Source organism: Pristiophorus japonicus, chromosome 8 (assembly GCF_044704955.1).
Source record: "Pristiophorus japonicus isolate sPriJap1 chromosome 8, sPriJap1.hap1, whole genome shotgun sequence".
NCBI classification, from domain to species: domain Eukaryota; kingdom Metazoa; phylum Chordata; class Chondrichthyes; family Pristiophoridae; genus Pristiophorus; species Pristiophorus japonicus.
The window spans coordinates 20,122,107-20,137,466 of NC_091984.1; the positions used below are offsets into that span (position 1 = coordinate 20,122,107).

The following is a 15,360-nucleotide window of genomic DNA, read 5'->3' on the forward strand; positions in this document are numbered from 1 at the left end:
TGCGAATGCTTCATTGCGTTCAGATATAGTGCCTTCAGCTTTCACTTTTTTCTATTTTTCCCTGATGTCATCGTAGTCACTGATGCCCTACTACCTGAGGAAAAGTGTGTTTGAAGACCAGGCCCTCAAAACTGTCACCAAGCTCATGGTCTACAGGGCTGTAGTAATACCTGCCCTCCTGTATGGCTCAGAGACATGGACCATGTACAGTAGACACTTCAAGTTGCAAGAAAAATATCACCAACGATGTCTCCGCAAGATCCTACAAATCCCCTAGGAGGACAGGCACACCAGCATCAGCGTCCTCATTCAGGCTAACATCCCCAGCATTGAAGCACTGACCACACTCGATCAGCTCTCCTGGGCAGGACATATAGTCCGCATGCCAGACATGAGACTCCCAAAGCAAGTGGAGGAAGTGCATCCGAGAGGGCGCTGAGCACCTCGAGTCTCAACGCCGAGAACATGCAGAAATCAAGCGCATACAGCGGAAAGAGGGTGCGGCAAACCAGTCCCACCCACCCCTTCCCTCAACGACTATCTGTCCCACCTGTGACAGAGTCTGTGGCTCTCGTATTGGACTGTTCAGCCACCAAAGAACTCACTTCAGGAATGGAAGCAAGTCTTCCTCGATTCCAAGGGACTGCCTATGATGATGATGATGGATTAAAGGGACTCTCTCTGTCCCTTCTGACCCATTCCGCTTATTTTTACCCAAACTCTGCTCTGCTCTACAGCCTTGACATTTCCCTTTAAATGTACTCTATCCTGAATCCTCCCACCCCACCCCCTTCACTGGTTTAAAACCCTGTCTACTGCCCTAGTTATTCGATTCACCAGGACACTGGTTCCAGCCTGGTTTAAGTGGAGCCCATCCCAATGAAACAGCTCCCTCTTTCCCCAGTACTGGTGCCAAGACCCCTGAAGTAAAAGTACAAGAGGAGAATATGGCAGAAAACTGGCAAGGTTTCTCATGCAAGACAAACAAAAATGAAGCAATTTTGTCTGTGATAGATTAGTCACTGGATTATTTTTTGCTGTTCACAGTACACACTCGATTAAAGCTAGCACTAGTAACTGATGCACCAAACTGCAGGGGATATACATTATAGTCTAGTATTCTGAAGGCATGAATATGCATCTGTAGTTTGTTTCTGTCAAAACAAAATGGGGGTTTAATATGGTAATGTCTGTTGAGCATAGATTTATGTTGGTCGGTCAAGTATTGTTCCCAATAGCTGGCTGGGCAAAATGTTAATTTCCAGCAATCGCAGCTTTGTTGAAAGTGGTTGGGACAAACATCATAGGTGATGAACATCCTGTGAATCTTTTTAAAGGTTTGATCAACAGCTATGTCTAAATTGAAGACTTGAGTCAGCTTTGAGAGGGGACAGGGTCATAATTCTTTGTAATCTATTTATTGGACAGCCTAGACCTGCTCATTGTGAGCTAAATCTGGCAGCCTTCACCGAGCTCAGCAGTCCATCTGAAGCAGTCAGGGGTATAATGCTAATCAGAGGTCCTGTCGGAGTGTTTTGCCACGCAAGAAGCTAGCAACTTTGTTCCAAGGATAATTTTATATTGAGGTTGAATGCAGAATTGTCTTTAACATTAAGAATCATCATCATCGGCAGTCCCTTGGAATCGAGGAAGACTTGCTTCCACTCTTAACATGAGTCCTTAGGTGGCTGAACAGTCCAATATGAGAGCCACAGTCCCTGCCACAGGTGGGACAGATAGTCGTTGAGGGAAGGTGTGGGTGGGACAGATTTGCCACATGTTCTTTCCACTGCCTGCGCTTGATTTCTGCACTCTCGGCAATGAGACTCGAGGTGCTCAGCGTCCTCCCGGATGTACTTCCTCCACTTAAGGCGGTCTTTGGCCAGGGCCTCCCAGGTGTCAGAGGGAAGGTTTTGAAGGTGTCCCTGCAACATTTCCTCTGCCCACCTTTAGCTCATTTGCCGTTAAAAATAGCAATGTTTGCTATGACTAGAACCTATTACTGAGATTTGTTGGTTTTTAGCCTGAGCTGCATTCTGAAGCTGAGATCTCATAACAGCAAGATAGAAAAGCAGAGTACAAGGGTTTTCCTTTCTGCACCAGGTCTTGCTGCATTTACCCAGGAAGTGGGCAGGTAAAGGAACAGTGTTTCGTAGAAGACACAAGGGGGCGAGAAATTTATTATAGCCCAGGAATGAGCAGTAATTTTAGAAAATATTGAAATTTAGCGGCAGGCGCTAATGAGTCACGCTGCACGCAAAATTAAGTCTCATTGCTCAAAGAAAGGAATGGAGCGCTAAATCAAGTGGTAATGGCCTAGCTCAGTGGTGTTACACTCAAAGCGTTAAGCAGTATCAGGTGCAGTCTAATCGCAAGTCATCATTGCCACAGGCTCTTTCCAGTTCTTAAAGGGGAGGTTAATTGATGTTGCAGAACCTCATTCTCGTGTAGCATTTTGCTATGTTGTGAGAATAAAAATGTCACAAATTTTTAGTAGCCACTACACTCGAGACTAAACAACCTTTAAATGACTGAATTCAACTGTTGCGCAATGTCAAACTGACGATGAAGCAGTGAAACACCACTAACCCGACAGCTGCGGCTCATTATTCATGATCCCTTTAATTAACGTCCCTGGAGTCAGCATCTGCCTGCTTGATGCCTCCTCTCCCTGTCGGGGCGAGGTGATAAGTCAGGAGGTGACAATTCATTTTGCAGATCAGGCACTTAGTGAGAGAGTTGCACGCTCACTGATATCACCATCTGCCTGCCGCTGAAGTCCCCGGCGCTAACTCTTAGCGGCACCGCTACCGGGGGTGGGCGGATTAGACGTGCATCACTGGATTCGCTTTGCTGCGGGGCTACAGCCTCAGCACCCCTGTCAAGTGCTAAGGAACCAAATCCCGCCCCCCCTCCCCGGCCAGGTCTTCAAAGTGATGAGTGACACTACAACCAAGGAACATATCAAGTGTAGAACTCCAAAGAAATGTAAAAGGACTCAGCTGAAAGGTTAAGGGGCGATTTGATTTAAGTTTTAAAGATTTTAAGGGCAACAGATAGGTTAAATATAGAGAGAAACTATTTCTGCTGGTTGGGAAGTCTAGGACTAGGGGGCATAGTCTAAAAATTAGACCTTTCAGGAGTGAAATTAGGAAACACTTCCACACACAAATGGTGGTAGAAGTTTGGAAAACTCTTCCGCAAATGGTAGTTGATGCGAGATCAATTGTTAATTTTAAATCTGAGATTGATAGATTTTTATTAACCAAAGGTATTAAGGGATATGGGGCAAATACCCTATCACCATGATCACATTGAATGGTGGAACAGGCTCAAGGGGCTGAATGGCCTCCCCCAGTTCCTATGAAGCTAAGCCTAGACCACAAAAGCACCAAACCACTGAACCACCTCCTCCCCTACAAAGAAAAGGCTACAGGAGGTGTTTATCCTGGGAGTATCCCTGCTACACTATAAGTCGTTTTTTAACCTAAATACTAATGTGCATTATTTATTATAAAACTACTGGTAGACGCTAAACTTGCAGTAAAGTCACATAACTCATGAATCAGTTCTGAAAAGCACCATTATATTAAAGAACATGGATAGTACTTAGTGAGAGATTTAAGTCGGTAATTTGATGAAGATAATTCAAAAAGCATTAAAGGCCCGCGTCTTCAGAAATTTCTCCCTTAAAAAGAAACTACTAGTGGTGGAATTATACCGACAGCCCATTTATTAATAGTTGTAGGTGTTGCCAGGTTGAGATCATGGTTTCATAATCATCATGAACAGTTTTAATCAGCAGGAATTTCAAACAGTAACATTACTTCAGTAAACCTCTTTCAGTCGGAGCTGTCATGGAGGCAAAATTGTGTCTATTTCCTCAAGCATGGGGGTTGGGGAGAAACAGCTAGGGTCCAGAGATCACTATTCAGTGATCCTTGCTGAAAGCCTTTTGTATAACAAGGGACAGACAAGAATAGACTTGGTTGATGTTGGGCAAACAATCCAGCACATTCATTGTCCAGACTTGCATGTAAAGAACAGCCATTTGAGCAAGATACTGATGGCTGCCAGAACTTGTGGAAACATGTCTCAGCACGAGTCACTGTCTTCAGAAGTACAGGCAGAAAAAAAAAAGAGGGGAAAATAAATTAGAATTCGGGTCCAACAGCATTTATTCCTCTCCCTTCCTCACTACTCCATCAGCAAACTGCCAGCAATTGGGCAGGGAATGCCTCGCTCATTTGGACTAAAAAAACAAAAGAGGGAGTGCAATGATTTTAAGTGATAATTCACTTCTGGGCGAGCACTACGGTATGGGTGGGCTCTTCCCCCGATGTAGCAATGCTTTCACGATGGTGACGCTCTCAGTCAGCTATCAAAGCAAGTACGTATACAGCAGCAACAAATGGAAAAGGCACTAGTAATAGTGGTCATTAGAAACACAATTGCCCAGCAGCGACTGCAAAATGCAAAACCAAATTTAGGCATTACAAACACAAAATCGGATTTAGGGTTAGGGTTATAATGATAGATCACAGAGCAAGATTAATTTAATGGCCTTCAAATTTAGTACATTTTTATGAGTGTCCAAGCTTCATTTTCTTTGGGCCACAAGTATACATCTTGGGGCCTTGAGACCACATATAAAACTTAACTCCATGTTCATTCATTTGTATGCATGTCTAGTTGGAATACCCTCCACTTGCCTGGGTGGGTGCAACTGCAACACATCAGCTCCAAGTTCCCTTCCAAGACTTAAAAACTTGCATTTCTAAAGCGCCTTTCACGACCACCGGATGTTCCAAAGCGCTTTACTTTTGAAGCATAATCACTGTTATAATGTAGAAAATACGACAGACAATTTGCAGACAGCAAGGTCTGACAAACAGCAATGAAATAAACTTGGACATATATCGACGTCCCTTCTTCGTTGTTGGGTCAAAATCCTGGTACTCCGTACCTGAACAACTGTGTGAGCACTTCACCATACGGACTGCATAGATTGAAGGCAGCGGATCACCATCACCTTCTCAAAGGCTGGGAAATAAATGCTGACCTTGCTAACGACACCCATATCCCACACCCATAACTAGCACAGACACAATGGGCCGGCCGAATGGTCCCCTTCTGTGCTGTAAATTTCTATGATTCTAATGAATTAAAAAAAAGCTAACTGATCTTTGTGTTCTGATTTAGGATTTAAATGAGTCGTGTGTTAAGAATAAGTCCTTCCAAATTCCAGGTCCACATAAATCAAATGGCAGTGGGGGAAGGGAGGGGGGGGGGAAGGAGGAGGAGAGGACGAGGCAAATTGATTGAGCACAGCTACTGGCAAGGATTTCTTTCCAAACCATGTGAATTAAGATGACTGATGTAAATGATGGTAGAAGGAGAACTTGCGAGGAGAAAGAACAAATGCAGTAATGAAAGCGTAGCTATACCAGTTATAAGAATAGAAAGGTAATGGATGAGATTGCAGAGTTGTTGCTCCTGTTCCAAAGCACGCAGTACAGACAAGCAGTTAGATCCTGCTAATTCCATGCACTGTATCAGGCTCGGGTAGAAACAAGAAATATGAATAAGAACACTTATTTTGAAGTGAAGATCTTATTGCTGAAACTGTTCAGTTAAGGCTTGGCACTCAAAACTGTCATCAGGTATCACTGGCACCCTGTTAAAGAAGCTGTTCCATAAACCTTGGAGACACTATGTTTTTCATGTTTGACGTCAGGACGTCAAGAGCAGTTTTTTTCGATATTCGTCAATCTCCATGCTCCAAGCACAATAATGCGAGCCACATGAATTTTGCCCACCTAGGTAAATGGAGCACAGCATGCAGAAGTTCTTGAGTATCATGCTGCATGCATAGTAATTGTCTCGACATTTCGTCACTTAAATCTCTTATGCTAAATTGCAGTCTAGTAGAGCTACAGAAAAATAAACTTAACAAATTAGCACTGCAAGAACATTGATAAACATCTTCCATTAACAAAAGAAATTCCAAACACAATGCTTCAGAAATAATTTTTATTATTCCAAATTGAAACAATGCCATCTTTCTAACCTACTTCTACCACAACAGAGCAGAAACACCAGTAAGCGCACAAAACATCAGGTTATACATAGCCTTAAAAGCTTTTCTGTACAGCCTTCACAAAAGTGCAACTCCTTAATGCATCATATCCACCACTGTAAATAGCAGGCACCAACCAACAAAAGTACAATCAACAAAAGCCATCTACATTCAATAGAAAATTGTATAATGGATTCAAGGAAGTGAAATTATACAGTACATCTAAATTTGTTTCAAAGATAAACAAAATTTTCAATTATAAAATGGTGATGTGGTGTGACTAAACGGACTAGCCAATTCCTGATCATTCTATTGATAGTTATGGTAATAAACCTATTACTAATACTAACAGTTCAATGCATTGCAAAACTTAACATGATATCGATATTGATCAATTTGCGTCGTCACATTCACTTGTGTGACGGGGGAGTTTTCCAGATATTAGGCAGGTACTGTATACAAATAGTAACTTGCCGAATTGCAAGAAATATGCCATTTAATTTATAAACGTTCCAACTTTTCACTGAGGAATTCTTCCACACTATCGGTGTTCCATTTGAGAATACTCAACTCTTCTGCAATGTTCCCGTTATCGTCCAACAGCTTTAGCACAGGGTCAGAGCCACGCACATACTAGGAAAGCAAAAGAAAATATGTTAAATTATGTACTGTAAATAACCGCTATGAACAGACCTACACAAAATGCAAATTTTTCCCTCTAATTATTCAAAATGAATTGACGTTGGATAAGAGGCCACTGCACAAATGTGTATAGAGTTTTCTGCTGCTGCTTCTACAAGGGAGAAGATGAAGATAATGTTTTACAACCTTTTTCTCCTAGGCCATTTCCTACAATTAAAAGAAAAAAGATATTTTATAAAAACGGTATTGGTTTCTAAATTTACTGATTGCTGAAATGAGAAACCAACATCTTAATGAAGCAATTTTACATCTATACTGTTATTCAGCATCAATTTTTCCATGACAGCTTTGGCCAAGTGATTTTTACTGCAATAATTAGCGTTATCTTACTGCGCCAGCTCCTTCAATTCACTACCAAGGCAATTTACGTGCTTTCTGTTCCTCCCTCTCTTCCCTGTCAAAGTGGTAGCAGGTAGTATTGCTAAAGTTATAATTACTGAAGCAATTTCTCATACAGGAAAAAGAGGATTTTAAATAGTAGTTTACTAGTAAATGCCACATTATTTATGATTAAATACTAATGGGGTTGCTCTATGTATATCAAGTAGACTGGCTTCCATTTTTGTCTTAGCTTATCCATGTCTTCAGCTGCCGAGGCCTTAAGCGCTCTCTTTCCTCCTTTATGATGCTCCTTAAAACCTACCTCTTTGGCCAATGCCCTAATATCTCTTTATATGGCTTGATGTCAAATCTTGATTCATTACACTCCTGTGAAGTGCCTTGGGGTGTTTTACTATGTTAAAGGTGCTAGTTGTTGTTGTAAATCCTTTAAGCACCCCTGATGTCTTGAGGTGCTATTACATTTGCAGTACCTTCGATCCCAAACTGTTCACTGTGCATCAATCTCCTGCCTTTATACTGTACTGTGCTTCTGTTCTCCTGCTGGCCTTTACACACACCAGGGGCTTTCCACTTTGCAAATTAGCCTCCAATTGGTCCACAGGAGACCGGAGGTAGTGCACAGTTTGGGAGATTTCTCAATTTAAAAAGTAAATCCAGATTGGGAACCTCGGAGCAGATGCCAATTGGTACAATGCATTGTACATGCCTGCATCATAACACAAGCTGACGTGTTGAACCAGTTCTGTGAGTTTAGACGCCGATGGTGGCAGGTTAGATTCCTGGCAGTGTTGTAGACGATAATCTGGACCAAAATTAATGGTGACGAGTAAAAGTCAGCACGGATTTGTTAAAGGCAAATCGTGCTTGATTAACACGATAAAAATATGAAAGTCACGGTTGTTTTTCAGACTCGAGAGAAGTATAGGGGTCAGTATTGGGACCACTGCACTTTTTGATATATATTCATGATCTGGACATGGTCGGGACCTCAGGAGGAGGCCGATATGAATCATCCACTTGGCACTTCTGGCTGAGGATGGTTGCAAACTTTTCAGCCTTGTCTTTTGCACTTGCTTGCTGGGCTCCGCCATCATATGAGGACGGGGATATTTATGGAGCCTCTTCCTCCCATTAGTTGTTTCATTGTCCACCACCACATTTAAAGTTTGAGAATAGGTTGAGATTATTTCGGACCCAACACCTCTAATCATTCGCTTTACCAGATAAATCTGCGTGTGGACGAGCACCAGCTATCCTGAGGGAAACTTCGGAGGGATCCAGCTACTAGATGGTTCCATTAGTCTTTCGCCCCTATACCCAGGTCGGACAACCGATTTGCACCTCAGGCTCGATTTGCACGACTGGTTGCAGCAGGATGTGGAAGGGGCCAAATGGCCTATTCTTGCTCCTATTTCTTATGTTCTTATGCAACACCTGCTTTCGCCGTCGGAAGTTGTGCTAGGACGCTAAGGCAGGCGAAAGCAGTCAAGTTTGTGACTGCGGTGCTACGGGGGCGTTGCACAGTGACGTCACTGAGTGTGCGGCACTAGTGAGCGCAGTGCAAATTGTTGGCGTGCCGCTAAACCTTCATGGAAGATCAGGGCAGGTGCCGACAGCGCGGCACTCGGGTGGGAGGTGCTTAGCGCAAACCAACCAAATTTGTCCCCCAAAGTCTTTCAACACAGGAGGCCATTCAGCCCACGTGCGTGTGCCAGATCTTTGAAAGAGCTATCTAATTCGCCCCACTCCCCTGCTCTTTCCCCATAGCCCTGCAATTGTTTTCTTTTCAATTATAGTATAGTATAGTCATCAACACCCAACATAGGTTTTGTGCAACTAACGGCGCTACAGTAATGTGATGGTTCTATAATATTGATTATAAAAAGAATACTCTTGTTGGAAGAGAGATTTACTATAGAATTACTACAATCGCAGAGGAAGTTTAAATGTGTGCAGTCGATAATCTGCATTACGCTTAGGTAATCATGGGATTTTAGTTTTCCCCAAAGTATACCGCACGCACCTCAATATCTTAAATTGTAATGAGGATCAGCAACTAGCCTGTCACTCATGCTGTGGAGCCCCATTTTGGACCTTTGTGGCACCTGGGTGCATGGGGTAGAAAGGACAAGTGGGCACTTTTGCCCAGACCTAATCTTTTTGGTGTTATGGTCTTGTAATTATATTTAAAATGCAGTATTTCTGGCCTAAATTTTATGCGATGCTTTAAAAAAAAAACATTACTTTGCATTGGCACAAAAATTAAACATGAATGCTTTTTAACAAAAATATAATTTAAGCATTTTTCAGGAAAATGTAAAAGGTTTGCAAATTGTGTAACCAATAGAGAGATGCATTTGACATCCCATACAGGGGCTTTGTTTCTATCTATACTACTGGAGTAGGAATTGCACAAAGGAATGGAATGCGCTTGTATTCCAGTTGGGCATATCTATTCCATTCAATAACTTGGCATCGATTCACAGTCCAATCTGATTCTCAAACTGTAGAGCCCTGACCTGAAAATTCAGAAGTGAACCCAAGGTGAACCATCTCTTCCTTCTTCTGCCACCAACTGTACTTTATAAAAGGGAGGCTATACTGCAAAGACATCTGCCTATTCCAGTCAGAAGGGGCGCTTAATTTTCACATGTGGAGGCCATCAAATGTTTTCTCGCTGCCACAGGATAGGCACAAGAGCTCTAGAATAACCGACATTAGATGAACCAGCAGGCAGTGGTGGAGACACAAATTCTGGGGAGATATTCCTCAGCCAGGAGAAGCAATCAGAATTCCCTAGTTTCACAAGTGTAAATATTATACCAAGCAGTTCAGATCAGCCATGATCTTATTAAATGGCGGAGCAGGTTCGGGGGACCAAATGGCCTACTCCTGCTCCTATTTCTTATGTTCAGTTACCATGTCTTTGAACACCAGTTTTGATTGACATCTTTGTTTAACTGTGAAGGATATTTCTGACATTACAGTGACTCAATTCAAGCCAGAGAATGTATATAATGTTGTGCCTTTACGGTCATTCAGTGCAGTACAGTGCTGCACTGTCGGAAGTGTTGCATTTCAGACAAGATGTTAAATCGAGGCCCCGCTTTCCTTCTCAGGTGGGCACAAAAGATCCCATTGCATTATGTGAAGAGGAGGAGGAGAGTTGTCCTGATGTCTTAAGCCAATATTTATGCTTCAACTAACATCACCAATATGATTATGTGGTCAGTTATCTCATTGCTGCCTGTGGGACCTTGCTGTGTGCCTATTGAGTGCTACTGCATTTCCCTATATTGCAACAGTGACTGCAACCAATGGAATACCTTTTGAAGTGCACAGTGCTTTGATATGCCCTGAGGTTGTGAAATGGCTACATATATTTCACCAGTCAAATGCAGCAAAATATCTGATTTCATGTAAAAACTTGGGAGTGTTACCTCAGATAAGAATTGAAATGTTTTCTAAATTTTGGAACAAGGACAAGTTTAAGTTAAGCTTTGTAATCTGATTCAAAGCAGCTGTGTCATTTGGACTGACTTCAACAATTCAATTTTACTGCGCACTTCTATAAATGACAGAATTAACTTGCTCAGTAGTTCAGTCGGTTATGGAAATAGCTTATGTGACTGATGGGAAGTGTTCAAAATCGATATGGGAACATATGGAAAGCCTATGTATAATCCAGAGACAATGCATGGGTTTACCATTTACCTTGGGTATGCCAATTCAAATTATATTGCACTTAAAGGGGCCAAAATTGCCCCCCGACTGAAAGTAGGTACACCTACCATTTCTGATTTAGAACAATATTGAGGACTTTAAAAACATTTTCATCTCTGGGGGTGTTCGGGTCAGCTGCAGGGCGGAAATGCCTGTGGAGCAGGTCATTAGTGTGGCGCTAACATGCCACATCGTCCCTCCCCTTCAATTAAAGGGGAGGGCCGCTGAGAACTCTGCATAGGGTTTAGTTAGGGCAGGGTTCGGCCAGGTTAGCGGGCTGCATGTTGGCGGCCCGGCCGAACCCATGGCCACCATTACCGGGCCAATCTCGGAGTTGGCTGACAATTAAAATAAAATGGAAGCGACGGCAGAGCGCTCTCCCCTTTAAGGGCAGCTTCCCGCAGGCGAAAGCGGTTAGTGGCTCTGACTGGCGGTGGTGCCGCTCCCGTGGGGCAATTGGCCTCGGGGCAGAAAGGGGTTGGTGTGCCCGACAGGGAGGCAGCACGGGCGGTGTGGAAACATGTTCCCGCCGCTCCAGGCCCAGGGGCAATTTAGGACGGGTCGGCCCACCTGTCTGCGAGGCCGATCCGCACCATGACCGCCTTTTAGAGGCCTCTTACAGGCAGTAATGGATCTTGAGGACGACGACCTTTTCGGCCCCAAAGTCTCAAATTAGCTCATAGGAAGTGCGGCCTTGTCTATGGCAGCTGACCTGTGTGAGGAAAATCACGAAGCTCAAATCATCAACAATTCACTTAAGAAATCCTGCAAGGCCCCTAAAAGTCACTGATTCAAGTGTAACAGCATGAAGCAAACTCTGCAAAATTGTGTCAGGTGATATCTGATAACCACCCGAAAGGCCACATAACCAAAGCTCTCCCCACTCCTCTTCAGAAGGATGTATCTTGGGTGTCACTCCACCCCCTCCCCCCAACACAAGCTGCTCATGAGAGGAACGGACACAAAACAAACACTGGAAACAGTTTTGATGAGAAGAGGTGGTAAAAAGAGCATTTAGTACCAGAACATACAAAATCTGAAAATACAGACCAATTTCCAAAAGAAAATCACCACAATCTGTGCTATATGGCCACAATCAATCCAGAAAGCAATATAGAGGAAAATTAGAACAATGCCATAAAAAAGAGTTCCACTGAGATGGGGAAGTAGTGTGATGCAATGTGGTGAAAAAACCCATGCAGTGCAAATTGCAATGTCCCAACTTTTTGGACGTACTAGAATATACCACTCCAAAGCCATCTACCAAGTTTGCTAGTCGCCAACTGCTTAATCCTCAACAGGCTGTGGGAAGAGATTTGCCCATCATGAGGCCGAGTCCCCTTCCAGAACCCTTTCCTTCCTGCCACCGTTGCCTCTATGCCACAAACCCACCTTACACAATGCCCCTCAACCTCGCACAATGGCTTAAGGAAAACGTTCTGTTGCAGGGTTAGCAGTTAAACAATACAGGTGGCAGCCCTTTGATGCCTGTGCTGGCTTCATAGCATAACCATTTATCCAATCTCACTGACATGCTTTTTTCCAGTATTCTTTAATATCTAATTACATCATCTGTGATTGACTCAGCTTTATCAGCCACTTGCAGAAATACGATCCATATTTCTAATAACCTTTTGTGCCCAAAAAATGTTTCCTAGCTTCTATTAAGTTTTTAGTACTAACTCTAAGTTTATGTTCTCATTACTGATTCATTGGGTTCACCCTTTACCATATCTAACCCTTCTACTATTTATCATATATAACCTTTGCATACTTTTAGATTGTTTTTCACCCTTGCTTACTCCAGTGAACAGTCCTAAATCTCCCATGATAACTATCCTTTTAATCCCATCATCCAGTAATCATTGACCCTTTTCTATGGTTCCAATATCCTTTCTCATCTAGTTGCTTTAAAAAAAAAATCAAGAATCACATTTGCCTTTTCCATGGCTTTCCACATGCAAAGCTGCTTTTAAAGAGCTATATGTATACCCCTCGATCTCTGTGTGCCAATTGTGGATGTTACAGTTTAGATTACTTTGCAGAGACAGTGGAGGAGATTTAAACTAGTAAGGCAAGGAAGAGGAATATACAAAACGACCAGAAGGCAATCAGCAAGAGAAAGATCAGATAAGGAAAGGAATGCTGTGAAGAATAAGGGCTACCTTTTAAGGTGCATGTATAGAAATGCTAGGAGCATTTTTAGCAAGATGAACGAACTTATAGAAAGGGGAAATTTTGGCCCTTACAAGAGCCATGACTACCTCAAAGAGGCGGACATGGGTCGGTATGGACTCACCAACTAGTCGCCGACATTTCATAAATTGCCTTCCATTTTTTTCCCAGCGGTGTTGGTCACTGTGCCACCCATGTTGCCGCCCCATTGGGCATGCGCCAATCACCCACCGATTGGCAGCGACCCCCTTTCCGACCTGCATGGGAAATTGCCCCACGGGAGTGGATCGGCTACCGGTCGGTGCCACTGACAGCTTTCCCCTGCGGGAAGCTTATGACTGGGCGCCGCATCCGCCTTAAAGGGGAGGGCGCACTGCCACCATTTTATTTTAATTGTCGGCCGACTCTGTGGTCGGCCCGACATTGGTGCCCACGGGTTCGGCCGAGCCTCCAACAGGCAGGACGGCACCCTCTCTTGGGTACTGGGCTGCTGGCCTGGCCGAAACCCTCCCCGGTGAGCCAAACTAAACTAACTGCAGAGTTCGCAGCAGCCCTCCCCTTTAACTGAAGGGGAGGGATGTTGTGACGCGTCAGCACGACGGGGCATGTCCGCGTTGCGCTGATGTCATTAGCATCGCGCTGATGACTCAGAGTGACATCCGCCCGGAGAGAGATAAAAAAAACAAAGTCCTGAAAAATCGCTCAATTTTCCACCCCATGGATTAGGGAAAAATCTTCAAAAACGGTAAATGCATCTATTTTTAGTAGGGGGCAATTTTGGTCCTGTAGTTTTTTGGCAACAGGGAATAATGATGTTATGGGGATCTTATGAAACATGCAAGATGGGAGTTGTTCAGATGAGATGAGATGTTCAGGAAGCAACCCAGATAGGACACTGCGAATGGAAGCAATGATTGATTTACAATATTAGTGCATTCCAGATCATGTCTAATGTCAATGATGTTCTGGTTGCTATTGTCTAGATCATTAAATTGGACCTGATCTGGAATAAACCAATATCATAAATTAGCACTCAAGTATACAACTTTAAAAGGCCTGTCGTCAAACTACCGTAGGATGTGCTTAAACAAATCAATGCATTTATATAGCACCTTTAATGTATAAAAATGTTCAGTCAGCAGACAGGATAAATATATACCAAAGACTCGTAAATATACATATTAAAGAAGTGTGAGTAAATGGATTACTGAGACAATACAGAGAGAACCAAGTAAAAAGGCTACAAAGCCTGTCGGAAGAGGGATGAGGGAAACCAGTGGGAATAATACAGGACCCTGCAAAATAGACAGTGGGGTAAAGATGGAACTAGAAACAAACAAGGCTATAAAAGTAAAATTTAAAAGCTAAAAACTCTTCCAGTATCATAACAGTAGGAGATATTTCAAAAAAGAATTGAAGTCCCTGGAAATGGGTTTGAAAGAGAAGAACAAAAAAAGTTAACATATACAAAATGATTATCCCCTGGAAATATCCACGACAGAGGACAATCAGGAAAAGCGCTACAAATAAACTTAACGGGGGGAATTTTAACCTTAGAAAAGTGGGTGGGTTTGGAGCGAGGCAGGGGGTGGAGTTAAATTGTAATTCCGACCTGAATCCACCTCCAAACCGTCCACTTCCGGTTTTAACAGTGGCAGGAAGAGGGAAGGCAGCCAACCCGCTGCCAGAAAGCAGGACGTCAATTATATATTTCAACGGTCCTCTGGTGGCCGGCCCCGATCTTCAATCTCTCCCCCGCCCGATCGTCCGGAGGCCGTCAGTGGGCCCCACCCGATCCCTCCCTCCTCTGTGTGGCCTAGTGCCCCAGGCCTACCCGCCCGGAGACAGCCAGCCTCTCCATCTGGCTGGCTGCAGATGGGAAACACAGGTTTCAGATGCAAATCGGGCCCTGCCGTTTGTCGTTCTCTCGGATTTCTGATCGCATCGGAGCCCACTCACCCCCTTCCTCAACCAGCCTCCCCCATGAAAATCCAGCCCAATGACTTTGATGAACACGCTAGGACTTAAATGCACTCATACAAACAAATGTCCAGACATGAAAAAGTTGGAGATCACAAGATCAAAAAAGATAATTATGGACGGAGATGGCAATCTTAATTCATTGATCCAGAAACAAAAGTCCTCAAATGCAGCACCCAATTGTTTCTCAAATGGTTCCAGGATTTTCACCTCCTGCACTATCTAGAAGTCTATTCCATGTATGAATTATTCTCCGTGCAAAGAAGAGTTTCCTATTATCAGTCTTCCATCTTTCACTAGTTTAAACCAGTGACCATTTGCCCTGATATCACTATTTAATTTAAATAAATATTCTGGAT

General features: G+C 43.3%; 1 protein-coding gene across 1 annotated transcript in view; it reads right to left on the reverse strand.

The window, feature by feature from the left end:
* Positions 1-6,019: 6,019 nt before the first annotated feature.
* selenof (selenoprotein F) overlaps positions 6,020-15,360 on the reverse strand; it is an 86,152-nt gene continuing 76,811 nt past the window's right edge. The window contains exon 5 of the mRNA XM_070885999.1: positions 6,020-6,712. Coding sequence (XP_070742100.1) covers positions 6,581-6,712 — 132 coding nt within the window. The 3' untranslated portion in view covers positions 6,020-6,580. The remainder of the gene's footprint in view (positions 6,713-15,360) is intronic.